General features: G+C 40.5%; 1 protein-coding gene across 2 annotated transcripts in view; it reads right to left on the reverse strand.

Annotated features, from left to right (window-relative positions):
• The window catches only part of glyr1 (glyoxylate reductase 1 homolog (Arabidopsis)), a 13,752-nt gene extending 1,508 nt beyond the window's left edge, over positions 1-12,244 (reverse strand). Inside the window, exons 1-15 of one of the 2 annotated variants that reach the window (XM_034893479.1) lie at positions 12,125-12,244; positions 10,910-10,946; positions 10,721-10,800; positions 10,493-10,631; positions 9,290-9,400; positions 6,976-7,059; positions 5,535-5,588; positions 4,890-4,940; positions 4,717-4,790; positions 4,454-4,553; positions 3,809-3,919; positions 3,598-3,699; positions 2,928-3,090; positions 1,074-1,253; positions 757-881 (exon numbers count right to left, since the gene is read on the reverse strand). In XM_034893479.1, coding sequence (XP_034749370.1) covers positions 757-881; positions 1,074-1,253; positions 2,928-3,090; positions 3,598-3,699; positions 3,809-3,919; positions 4,454-4,553; positions 4,717-4,790; positions 4,890-4,940; positions 5,535-5,588; positions 6,976-7,059; positions 9,290-9,400; positions 10,493-10,631; positions 10,721-10,800; positions 10,910-10,946; positions 12,125-12,162 — 1,449 coding nt within the window. In that variant the 5' untranslated portion in view covers positions 12,163-12,244. The remainder of the gene's footprint in view (positions 1-756; positions 882-1,073; positions 1,254-2,927; positions 3,091-3,597; positions 3,700-3,808; positions 3,920-4,453; positions 4,554-4,716; positions 4,791-4,889; positions 4,941-5,534; positions 5,589-6,975; positions 7,060-9,289; positions 9,401-10,492; positions 10,632-10,720; positions 10,801-10,909; positions 10,947-12,124) is intronic. The other variant, XM_034893480.1, reaches the window with a different exon arrangement.
• Positions 12,245-13,923: the final 1,679 nt, after the last annotated feature.

The raw sequence follows: 13,923 nt of genomic DNA on the forward strand, positions 1-13,923 counted from the left end.
ATCTGAAGTCTCTTTATATAGACCTTAGTGGTCCCTAATACTGTATCTGAAGTCTCTTTATATAGACCTTAGTGGTCGTCCCATCTGAGCTTTCATTTTCTCAAAGGCAGAGCAGGATACCTAGGGCGCGGTTTACACCCATCAGCATGTCTAGCCATTGGGGGACCTTAAACAGAATGGGGGAACACTTCTTAAAGTTAATAAGCCTCAAAGTGAACTTTCTATTCCATGGGACCTTTAATATATATTTTTAAATGGCCACATTATAAACTAAAGGCCATCAACACAAAGCTTAAACAGCACTAGAATTCTTTTTAAAATACAGTAGCCTGTAAGAGTTCAGTTCAGAATGGAAATATACATTTTTACACTTGAAATTAAAGTGAATCATAAATACAGTAAAATGAATATGGAACACCACGTATGAACAAAACGCACACTAAAGTTTTCCAAACAACACTGCTCTGTTCATTCTGTTTTCAAACCATTACAGTTGAGATGTTTGTGTTGCTGAAATGTAGGTGGATATTAAAAGCGGCTCAGGTAACATTAATTTATTCATATGCCCAGCGCTTAATGTTGCTCAACTTAATCTCTGAAGACATCACGTCGACTAATGAATCCACTGCTTTTCTTCAGAAACATGTGGAATGTACCTAGGAGTTTTCTGGTCACCGGTCCACAGTACAAAAAGAAAGAACAGAAAAAAGGTGTACACCCATTTCAGTACAAAGTAACAACATTTGTAAATTGTACCTCATTGGCAGCAGCAGCCATTGGGGTTGGATGGTTGGCCATGTCGCCCATGGAGATGGCTAGCCTCAGGTCCTTCTGAATATGTTTCAAATAGTAGTCCGGCTTAAAGTTGCCCTGTAAAATATCTGAACGCACAAGGAGGTTTTTATTAGCCTACTGTAAACTCAAACATAGTTTTGCTTGACATTGTCGGTGTTCATGTAACCATTTTGTTTTTATAGCCACAACCCCAAAACTTAACCTGGTTGACAACCACGAAGCAAGGTTCCTATAACTCTGTAAATAACCGATTATAAACTTCCTTTGTGTGAACATACTTTGGCATTTCTGGTCCACAAAGGTGCTTGCCATCTGGCCCTGGCACAGGATGTCCAGGAAGGTCTGCTGTGATTGGCCGGTTGCCTGGGCCAGGGTTAGCCCCTCTGCAATGGTGGCCATGAAGCTGCCCTGCACCATATTGAGGATTAGCATCATCCTCGCTGCATTACCCGCCTCACCTGAAAACACATACAAAACACATTTGTTAACATCTATAAAAAGGGAAAACAGACAACAGTCTCCACACTGAAATAATCATCCCCCGTGTGTCTGTGGCTGAATTTCTGTTGGACTGAAATCTGTTATTTATCATGTTGGGCCAATTAGACAGTCTGTGTCCTTGAAGTTCTCCTTTAGAACTGGTCTGTTGCCGCCAGAAAATAAACTGGATTTTACTCATTTAGGCCGGTGTCTGCTGCCTTGGGCTTACTTTGTGTGGGTGTTCTAACCTCTGGTGGTTTTCTGAGGACTATGGTTACCTGGTCCTCAGATCTCTGCAGGGTAAATCCAGACAGCTAGCTAGACTATCAGTCCAATCTGAGGACTATGGTTACCTGGTCCTCAGATCTCTGCAGGGTAAATCCAGACCGCTAGCTAGACTATCTGACCAATCTGAGGACTATGGTTACCTGGTCCTCAGATCTCTGCAGGGTAAATCCAGACAGCTAGCTAGACTATCTGTCCAATCTGAGGACTATGGTTACCTGGTCCTCAGATCTCTGCAGGGTAAATCCAGACAGCTAGCTAGACTATCAGTCCAATCTGAGGTTTTTGTTGCACAACTACAACTACTTTTGAACATATAAATGTTCCACATTAGCAGAGACACCGTGGCTCCGTCCGGCGCTTAGCCCCGCCCAAGACTATTCCGATTGGTTTAAAGAAATGACAATAAAACAGAGCATTTTTTTCTTCCATCATAGAATGCTCTTTGAAGTAAACAGACCTTCTTCCAGCGCACTTTGGAGGAGGATCTGGCAAAACAACACTACAGATTAGATAACTTGCAGTTAAAGCTCTACCCATGAATGTAAACCCGTTTGAGTCATCATATTGCTGCTCAAGCATTATGTAACAGAAAATAGATAGAAACCAGAAGAGAGACTCAAGTCTGAAATGACAAATGTTTTACTTTATATTTTACTGCGGTTAAGACAGCGGTGATTGCCACCTACACCATTTGCACGATCACAATCTACCCACATTACCTTAAAAATGATGTTTGTTTTTTTTAAATCGAGTAATTATTTTCAAGCAGAGAGTTAGATGAGAAGATCGTTTCCAATATGTACTAATGCCAGCAGCGGGTTAGCTTAGTGCGAAGAAATGGGTGGAAACAGTAAAGCATTATTATTATTATTATTATTATTCATGGTTCTACGGAGGCTCCTCACTGAGCTTTTGTCGTGGCCTCAATTTTATACTTGTGCGGTGGTGTGTGCGTCGATCTGTTTAAGTGAATGGCAGGGCCTGTGTGTGCGTGTGCGTGTGTGTGTGTGTGTGTGTGTGTGTGTGTGTGTGTTTGTGTTTGTGTGTGTGTGTGTGTGTGTGTGTGTGTGTAGTGAGTGATGGAGCAAGTGAGAGAGTGACGGCGATTATCTTCAGAGTGAGTACTGACTCTAGAGTCCTAGTGAGAGAAACAAAGTGTGTCCCCTGTTCTTTTTGAACACGGTGAGGCATCTGGAGCAGGAGAAGTTAACCCTCTCCTTGATTTCATGTCTGCAAATCACAAATCACTGTTTTACAAAAGGTTATGTGGCAGGCTTTTTCTTTTTTTCTCTTAAGTCTCCGCTATGGACCCAGAAGGTGTGTCACACTGGACAGGGAGCTGACTCTCAGTACACCCTACATACCCAGGAAGAAGGAGGTCTTGCCCATGGCCTGGAAGCAGCTGCTGCAGTCCTCGTAGACCGTTCTGTCGCCAGCAGCCAGGATGACCAGCATGCCATCGTTGGAGAGCTGCTGGCTTCCTGCCACCGGAGCCTCCAGGAAACGCCCGCCCCGCGATGTGATCACCTGACATTCAAACATGCAATCATTTAACACAGCAATACCAACACTAATCCAATTATGACCCCAACAGTCAACAGGGCAGCACCTAAGCAGAATGAATGTCAATTTTAAAGCATCAAAACTACCTAAATGACTTTTCCTCAGATCTAGTTCTTGTAGTTGGCCCCGCAGTTCTATTTTTTATTCATGTATTATCTGCTCTAGATTTCACAACGTTTTAGACAGAGTTTTGGTAATAATAATGGTCTAAATGAAGTGAAATTGTGAAAATTAATGTATTGGAAAAAGGTAACGGGTTGTAACGTCTTGAGGGAGGACTCCTAAACCTCCCCCACTAAATACATGCAACCACGACTTTCACAAACCTAGGGAATAATCTGTAGTTGATGCTCTTTTTTCTTTTTACTGTGTACATAAGAAAAGGTTGTTTAGACTGTTTAAGAATTGTGGCTACTTGTGTGTGTGTGTGTGTGTGTGTGTGTGTGTGTGTGTGTGTGTGTGTGTGTATACCTGTGAGAGTTCTGTGATGGTCTCTGGGTCTACAGTGGACATCTCTATGTAGCATTTGCCTGGCCTGATTCCCTGCAGCACTCCACTGGGTCCCAACACCAACTGGAGAGCAACAAACACACAGATGATTTTTTTTTTTTTTTTTTACCCATAAGCTAGTGATGTTACACTAGCACAGGAAGCTATTTACTGTAGTTGAAATGGCACTCACATCCCGAGCAGCTTTTGGGTCAGAGACACAGGAGAAAGTGATATCACACGTGGAAGCCACCTCTGCAGGAGTCCGGCCTAACCTGGCCCCCTCTTGGATGAACAGGTCACACTGGAACACAGAGGCATTATTTATCATGAACCACATCAGGGTTGCCAACCTCAATTAATGTCATCAAATTTTTTTTTTTTTATCTACTGTTTCTACTCTGTAAAGAGACTTTGAGCTTGGAAAAAGCGCTAAACAAATTCAATTTATTATTATTATTATTATTAATGTAACGCAGATTGGTGACATATTTATTGCAGAATAGAGCATTGCCTCATTTTTGGGAAACACTTAAATTGAAAACAAATGTTATGGGATTTTTTTTGAATCAGTTCAAACATAAAATATGATTTTATATGAAATACTTCTTAGCAATACTATTAATGTGAGGGGTAAGACACAATCCTATATTTATTAATATACATGGAGGTGGTAAAATGTAAACATCAGCTGATAAATGAACTGTCACCAGTCAAACACAGCAACAGGTCCCTGGCGGTACCGAGACCTAGTCCATTAGACACAATATCAGTAAGGATCTTAAAGTGGAGGCAGCAGTTGCCTGCGGGACAGTGACTCTGTGTTACATTACCGTACCTTTTCTACTGTGCGGTTCCACACTGTGACAACATGACCCATTTTTAACAGGTTGGAAACGATACCGCTACCCATCAGCCCCAGACCCAGGAACCCTATCCTGAAGAGCAAAAAGAACAAACATGAGCAAGCCAAAGTAGCAATTATATTGGTCTCAGCTTAAACCCAGTGATTGCTTTTGTAATAAAATGAATAATAATAGTTATCCTAGGTTAAATGTAATAAGTGATTTTGAAAACACTGCGTCGAGGATGTGTAAATACCTTTTATCTGTGGGTGTGATGCTGCCGTTGATGGCTGTGCTGTCTGCTGCTTGGATAGAGGTTGACCCTGTGTCCTGCACAAAAACAGCATTGTCAGTTTGCTATGCATAGGTAGCCCAGACTAATCTGTTTTGGTATATTAAAGTAACCTCAGAATTCCCGCGTTAATCTACCTCTTCAATGATCTTCAGGCGCTTGCTAATGGGTTCCATTGATGAAGCTGGCTGTGGGTAGTGAGAAAACAGTGGTGACCAATATATTCTTTACTAGAGATCCGCCTCGTTTTTTTGCAAGACTGATACTTATAACTTGTTGTTAATAAAAACGAAATTTGAATTAATATGCATTTACAGTGAAAACAAAAAAGGAAACACTGCTGGTGGGAGACTCAGCTTGGGTGTGTCCAGGGAGGGGTACAAATCTATTGATCAAATCAAAGCTGACCCACTCAGAGCCGTTTTACAGTAGCCGCAGCCAAACTGGCGATGGCAACGTCAAAATTACGTAGATCTCGCGGATCTTGAGCAGAGGGCGTGCACCACTTTTTCTTTTTAAGTGTTCTAGTCCATAGAAAGGGCAAAGTCAGTAGCCTTTCCTCATTAGCGCCACCGCTGTTCAAGAGAAGACTGCAACTAGTGTTGCGAGCACCAGCGCAGGTATAAATAGTAACTGCAATCCCATAACGTCACACATGTGCACGCTAGCCTGACTGCTTCTACTGTGGAACGCACTTTACAGGAGAACACAATACTTTAGTCTCAGAGTGGTTATCAAACCCAAAGCTACAGCGGAAAAAAAAAAGTGCAGGTTCCTCTTACCTTCTCAGACTGGCTTAGTAAGAAGTGATGGAAATGTGGGTCGTCCTTCACAGGCTGCAAGAGAAGAAGAGTTTATTCTTTCCATATGTATTTTTAGGAGGGATTCAATCCATGGCATAAAAATCCGATATGGCCCTGGAGTTGTAATGATGAAAGTCTAATCAAAATTCCTGAATGTTCCTAGTTTACCGGAGAAATTTGGCAATTCTCTCAAAACTCTGCAATACAGCAGACTCTAGTGGGAACCCTGCATATGTTCAACTGCTCAACAAGTCAGCCACGGTGTTTGACTTTTAGAATCCTCACGGCAACACAGAACCAAAGGAACAGTTTGCTGTTCAAAAGAACAAGAGGTGCGCCACTAACAGTTTTAAACTGATCCACTTTGAGAGATCTGAGGCTGTAGTCAGCTCTAAGTACAGGTGTGAATGCACCCAGAACCCACTGAGATCAGATCACTAAAACCACATTCAGACGTTGTCTGGTCTACATATGGCCCCACTGTCGCAGCACCGAGGTCTCCGGGGACCGCAGTTACACAATAACCTCGGTCCCCGGTTATTTTGTTGGGTGTCCAGCAGCAGAACTTTATGAGACTCATACAAATGTAAATAAAGCAGAAAATGTCTAGCTCTACTGCACAGGCCCCGTTAAGACATCTTTAGTTTTAGGTTCAGAAAACATAGGATACATGTTATAAACACAAAGCTGTCACACAGAAAAGTGACATCCCTCTGCAAACAGACAAGCAGTAGACAGCGCTCTCTCATTAGTTATTGCACATTTCTAATGAATGATTTATGGGAGACAAACAACTGAACAATTTATACACACATACACTCAACTAGTCTCTATGCAAATGGGAATAGTGTGCCGTTTATTGGCATATAGAGTGGAGAAGACATTCTACTGCCAGGTGTCAACTAACTTACTTAGAGACGTCCACTTATGATCTGATCACTCTGGATGCACATGCTTTTTATGATGTATAGGATAACTGGCCTAATAAGTGACAATTAACAATAAGTCCCTCTATCAGTTACATTAAAGTCCTACACTGATTTGGCCTGAAAACAAACAAGGTGATTACATTTACAACAGGCAAACGTTTAATTCAACATGTTGCAGTATTGCAGAGGAAATGCAGAGGAGGACACCTGAAACCAGGAAATGGGAGGATTTGGTTTATAAATCAGCAGACCGTGAAACAGTCCAAGGGTAGCAACAGCTCCTGGTGACAGCTCTCTACTAACTGACACACTACTTACAATAATACTGTGTCCTTTTGGACTCACAACACTCTGTGTCACTGTGTCTATGTCTGTAAGAAACAGGTCAGAAAGGAAAGGTCTGCAGTTGCGGTTGAATAAAGCCAAAGCTTAAAGTCAGGTAGAAGAACAGCAAGGCAAGGCAGGCTTGATGGAAAGGGGGGTTCACCTACACTGCTTTCCCACTTGAATCCTGAGCCAGGTCCAGCCCCCAGCCTCTCAATAGTGGACGGCTCGGGGTCAGAGTCAGTTAAGTCCTTGAGGAGGAGAGAGACACATATTGACCTTCTATATCAAAAAGGGTGAATTTGTAGAGGTCCAAGTCTGGCGTAGTGGGAGGGTGTTTTTCTGTCGTATACTGTATAGATGTATAGATACCACTAGAGGTAAGAGAAAGTTATTTGGGTGAACTGTAGCTCCACAGCTTCCCCTGCTATATGGGGTCAGAATTTGGAGGTGGAAATGTAGGTTTATGAAGTGAAGTTAATTAAAGAAGCTAACGGCAGCTGGGTTATGTGAAACCAGACATTGAATATACAGGGAATGCAAACTCATCAGGGGTGAAAAAGGTGACAATGGTGTCCCTTGGGGGGAGTGTAGCTGCTTGATTAAATTAATCAAAATTGATTGTAATATATATATATATATATATATATATATATGGTATATTTTCTGCCACAATAGTGTAATATTTCTTGCACACGTGAACCATGATAAGAAAAAAGATTGCAGTACTTTTTTTAACACCTATAGCAGATTGCTTACCACCACAAGCCTGTAAACATAGAGACTCAAATTTGGAAAAGGGAGAGCATTAAAACTTATTTTACACAGTCTGTCTAAAACTCAGAGAAGAAGCATTTGTGATGTAGTCAGCTTCTAAAATTAAATGAGAATCAAAGTCATTAAAAAAAGAAGTTCTTTTAAAATTAAATGGTGAACAGGGAGACGATTCATTGTGCAGGCCTAATTGGGGGTTTGCTTTGCATGCAGAGCCTGCATGTCACGCACTTACGAGAACCCTCAAATTGGAGAAATGATGTTATACCAGACACAGACTTCTCTTGTAGATTAGATCTGAACCGTGGGTGGGAGACCCTGGTTTCTTCAGGCTAACTCAATTAGCTTAAAATCAATTAGGCTGCATTAAACAGGTTGAAACCAAACACTACCGACTGCCGTAGCTTCACTACCTTTGGACAAGCACGCGCTTCACTTTGTCTGCAGCCCTTAGTATTTTTCTACACACACGACTCTCTTTGTAAAAACCCCCGCCAGACTATCTCACATACACACATTACACACATTGCCCACATGACAGGGCTCAACAGTAACTGTGGCACGGTTGCCCTTGGCAACCAGATTGAGGCAATTGGCTACCATTTCGTGGTTTTGGTTCAAAATTTCTTCTTAATAAAGAAAAAACAACAAAACTGGGAAATCGTATTCCAAAGAAGTCAGCATTTTATTTGGTTGTCTCTGTAAAGTTTAAACGCGATATTCGTGCGCATCACCACATTTCAGCTGTTGTGCGACCACTTTCCATACACATGCATTTTTGCAGAAAGATATACAGGCATCTCAACTTTCTGTTCACAATAACGCTGCATGTTAAAAGCCCGGTATCTACCGGACTAAACCGCTCTGCAGATTTTGGTCTGATGCTCCGAAATAGACGAGACAACAGAAGCACCACTGCAGTCAACACTAGTAACACTAGTAACACGTTACACATCAGGGAACGTCAGCCTACCGTTACAATAGTAAGTGGAGGAAGGGTCAGCTGGCAACAGTACTAGAAAGACGTTCCCTGAATTACCTATTTTACACAAACACTAATAAGGACCTGAAAGTACTGACTTCCCTGGTCAAAAGGAGACCGTGGTAGAACGGTGGAAACGCAAGCAGAACCTGAGACAATGGCTCCACGTTATGTTACACTGAATTCTAGCAGTTACCCCACTCAATAACCAATCAAATCTGAATATTACACTGGTACCTGGGTTAGATGATGCTAAACACTTACTTGCTAGTATCCGTAGTGTAAGCCCCAGTCAACACTTTGTATATTAGATTCACCAAGTGAAAGTTTTAGCTCTAATTGCCATTAAAACACTATAGTGCGTAGTTTCTGTCTCCACCATGAGGAGTTCTAAGTAATGACAACAACACTGTCAGCTAGTCCACATGATGCAAGCCTTCTGTCGTTAATCATTAACATAAAATTGGTACACACTAAAGCTTTAATTTAGCAGGGGTGTGATCACTTTAAAATTAGAAAAGTAACATCACAGGTTTGTTAAGTTTAAGAGGAATAAAAAAAAATAATCATCTTTTGGAAACTGATCTTAAGGCCTTATTTAAAAAAATAAAGTGCTTCATTTTTCTGATCCCCATTTTGTCTTTTCAAAATAGCTTACATTTTGAGTAAAACAATTTACTAATGCTTGACAGGACAATGTTTAAACTTGTCAGTGTCCTACTAACCTTCTCAGAGGGGTCCTTCAGGGCACTGAGATCCTCATCATCCTCCTCCAGTATTTTCAGCGGCTTATTGGGTGTCTTCTTTCCTTTCGAGTCTCCTTTGCCATCTAAGTTCTGTTAAAAACACAGAATATCATTTTGTGCTACTATTTTTTAAATGTCAACACATGCGGTCTTAAATGTAGGATGGATGTGAAATAAGCAGGTTACATGTTAACAGGACAAAAGGGAGAAAAGAGGTTGAATGCACTCATACTGGTGGGCAGATGGCCGTAACAGAGACCATGTGTCCACTTGAATAAACATTTGCTGGGACTAAACGCGACACCCAGGAGTATTACAGGAAGGAGTCCTGCCAGCCTAACACCTACTGACTATGCACAGGACAGACAGAGTGACCCAGCAGACAAACCGGGCACTGAGTACTCTGAGCAGCATGCAGGGGAACACATTTTTTCTTCTTCTCCCCTTTACTTTTTTTTTTACATAGAAATTACGTCACTAATACGGTCTGAAAAGCAGTAAAACCTAGCTAGAAAGTTGCCATTTTGCAACACTGTGTGTGTGTGTGCGTGTGTGTGTGTCCGTGCCAATAGCCAGTTACTTGTCTGATTAAGTGTTGTTCTATTGGTGTTCTTCTGGAGCTTTTTGTGACTTGCATTTGTCAAAAATGTATGTCTTCTTGACTCACAGTGAAGATGTTAAAACACCAATGACACAATGTGTGCGTGAACGTGGCAGTAGTGTGTGCTGCAGCCGCCACTGTGTGCACGACGTGCATGTTGTACGTGCATGTTGTGCGTGTATGTGACGTTGCCGTCTATGCTGCTTTGTGCATGTCATAAATTTGACCAACAAAAAAAGTGCTAAATCCTACTGACACAAGGAAAATCCATCCTCCATCCCATTAGGGCGACCATGGCCAGACTAAGTATTGACAAAATGCTTAGTGTTTTACAAAAATATACATGAAAATAAATTAAATGGTCGGTGAAGATGTTGGGCAAATAATGTAAATCGGTATATACCGAACACTTTGAAATACCAGAAAGACTAATTACGGCCAGCCCATCAACGCATATCTATAGAACAATATACAAAATGCAAGGGAATTGGGTTTTTTGATAGACAAAAAAAAAACACAAAACATGTAGAAGTGCTAAAGTACATCTCAAATACTGGATTGTATGTCATAGAAGCTCTCACCTGTTCTTTACCCTTTGCTTTCTTCAGGAAGTCCTCCACAGCATCGACTGCCTGTTGGAAGCGTTTTCCTTTGTTTATCTTAATCATCTCCTCTTTGTGGGCATGGTAGGGCTTCAGCTGTTCTACTTTGATCCAGGCACTGGACAGGTACACACAAACACAGCTCTTACGTATTTGATGGAGAAGGAAATGCAAGGACAGTAAGAACCTTTCATTACGCATACTTACTGGTCTTCAGTTCCAAAGAATTTCACAAAGTGGCATTTTTTGCCCCTGGGCTTTTTCAAGTCCTTGGGAGGGCTCACTACCTGAAAGGTAAATACAAATTACTAGTCTGACAGTAGCGTTACATTTGCCATGCAAATGTGTAAATCTATTTTGCCTCAAACCAGCAATCGGTATGTTTGCACTCCTTACCTTCCCTGGCCATGGTGGGTAACGACCAAGCTTCCCCCTGAAAGCAGAGACACATTTAGGCCTGATGCACCTCTTTCTTGCTAGCGCAGATATATTACAACACACTCCGTGAATATGATGATTCTAATGCTTCCTCAGGTTCAATTATTTCATCACTTTAGTATTGCTAGTCCACAGGTTACAGCAATATCTCTCTCTCTCACAGTTTATTGGTAATGGTATGTTCAAATTGCATCATCAAAGGATGTATGAATATGGTCCTGACAGGATTTCCAAAGCAGTTCATCTCCAGGTGAACTACAGTGGAGACAAAAAAAGTTGGTCCACTTGAGTTTGGTTCGTATCAGGGACCATGTCTCAAAAGGGACCATGTGAAAACAAACTGCCCAACGTTTGTCGCTGCTTGAATTGCTGGAGCACGTATTTGTCGTTTAAGAGTCTGAAGAAACAAAGTGCAACGATATTTCGTCATGCGTGTTGCCAATGTACAGGGCAACTAACGTTAGCCCCAGTTCAGTTTCTTGTGCACGCAATGCTGAGAAAACCATTAAAATACAAACCGGTGCGACAAGAACACATGAGACCAACAGTTTCACGTTAGGTCGACACGAGTAGCGTCGACGCTAGCTAAACCAACTAATGTTATCTGGGTTAACTTGACCCACATTCAGACTAAGGACAACGAATAAATAGACTTTGGTAAACGGAAGTTGTCTTTGGATAAATAAGTGCAACCGTTTACACGGAACACGAGCAAACGTGAAGCTATTGCTCCCTACAGTTTCCATTTCATGTTAGCTAGCTAACGTTGGATATCCGGTTAAGCTACGGTGGTAGCGCAGCTTTAAACAGACCACAACATTGAAAATAATTGAAAATAAAAAAAAAATTTACAAATAACCACCCTCGGGGCAATTTTAAAAATGATAGAAAACAGAATGGTTTGTATTTGGAAAAAGTATTTCGTTTCGTCTTGCTGAACCTTTTCTGAAGCTTGTCCGTTAGCTACGTGCTAACGACGGCTGCTGGCTGAGTCAGCTTGGCTAGCAAGTTGTTTGGGTTGACAATAAGGACGCGAACACTTCCATTAATAACTTCTAGATAGCACCGATATGAAATATTAACGTCAAACTATCTACATTAATACTAGGTTATGAAATACAAGACGTGTAAGCAGAAGCAGAGGAGTTGGACAGTGTTTAAAGGGTGTCTCACCACACTAAATCCCCGATTCTCAGATGCACCGTCGCCATCTTACAACTTTAATAAAACGTCGCACTGAATGAGGGAGAAGACAACACCCCCTCCCCCCCACCCACTGGTCACGTGGGAGGACAAGCCCTTCCTCTCTGGGCAACATTCGCTAGTCTCGCGATTATTACGTTGAAAACTATTATTGTAGTTTTTGGAAGCAATAAACATGAACTCATCTTTTTTTTATGGTTGTTTATTTTGTAGTACATACCGGAAAAGTTTTGTAAATCATATGGCATACATACAGTGACACTTGAAGGGAAACACATCATTACATATTTTGAATGTAAAGATAGAAATGCATGTAATATTGTTAATGTTGTTATGTCTTTCAAGGAAGTTTTTTATATTCATAAATCAAAATTTTCAAATTCAAGACCAGGTTTTATTCCAAATTGAAATTGACATTTATTTTAAGTCTGTTAAATTAGTTACAAATGACAAAGCTGTATCTTATATGTACTCCTATCTATTTAATTAAGAATATCTGTTGTCAATATCATTAACGAGGCTGGTAAATCTGTCATTTGTTTATGTATATTATATTTTAATTTTTTACCTCCTCATGAATTTGTCTGTATTGTACTGTGTTATATCACTTTTTTACCTGGTCTCATTTTTTATAAGTTGTACTTATTTTTCTTTATAATCTTTTGTTATGCATGTGTTTGTGTGTTATGGTTGTCTTGCTAGTACTTTTCAATTAGACACACATACACACGTACCTCACACATATATTGCACATATACACACATATATCCCATATATACACACATATACACACATACATCACACACAAATTACACATATATACACATATCACACATATCCATAGATGTACACACATATATCCCATATAAACACACATATACATATATATAACACACATATACACATGTACCACACATACACACATATACACACATACATTACACATGTACACACATATATCCGATATATACACACATATATACACATACATCACACATACATTACACATACACATATCACACATCCACACATGTACACACATATATCCCATATATACACACATATACACATATATCACACATATACACACATGTATCACACATAGACACACATAAATAAAGGGAAAAGAGACCAAGGGACTCAGCGGTTGACACTAAGGAATGACTTTGCATAAGTATTATGACATTTCAGGGAATATTTATACAGAATTATATAATTTAGAAAGGCATTAAAGACAGCGGATGTTTCAAGAAATCTGCATTTGTGTATGAAATACGCTGCCACTATATCAGATTATTCACTCCAAACTCTGGAAAGCATGTCTTCTTCTTCTTCTTTGTGGTTAATTAGCCGTTGGCAAACTTTATGGTGTATTACCATAGACATACATACTCTTTATATGTCTATGTGTGTTACCGCCACCAACTGGACTAGAGTGTGAACGAGAGATAAATGCAGAGAACCCCAACCAAAAAAGAAGTTAAAATAAGTCACAACACTAACACATTCGGGCCTTGATGTAATAATGCAAAGGCAGTATATTATTATGTAAGACAATATCTAGCCTTGGTGAATGGTAAACAAACAAACAAATTAAAGATCCCATGGCATGAAAATTTCCCTTTATGAGGTTTTTTAACATTATTATGCATTCCCCCAGCCATATAAAGAGACTTCAGATACAGTATTAGGGGACCACTAAGGCCTATACAAAGAGACTTCAGATACAGTATCAGGGACCACTAAGGTCTATATAAAGAGACTTCAGA

This window comes from Etheostoma cragini, chromosome 15 (genome assembly GCF_013103735.1).
Source record: "Etheostoma cragini isolate CJK2018 chromosome 15, CSU_Ecrag_1.0, whole genome shotgun sequence".
NCBI lineage: Eukaryota > Metazoa > Chordata > Actinopteri > Perciformes > Percidae > Etheostoma > Etheostoma cragini.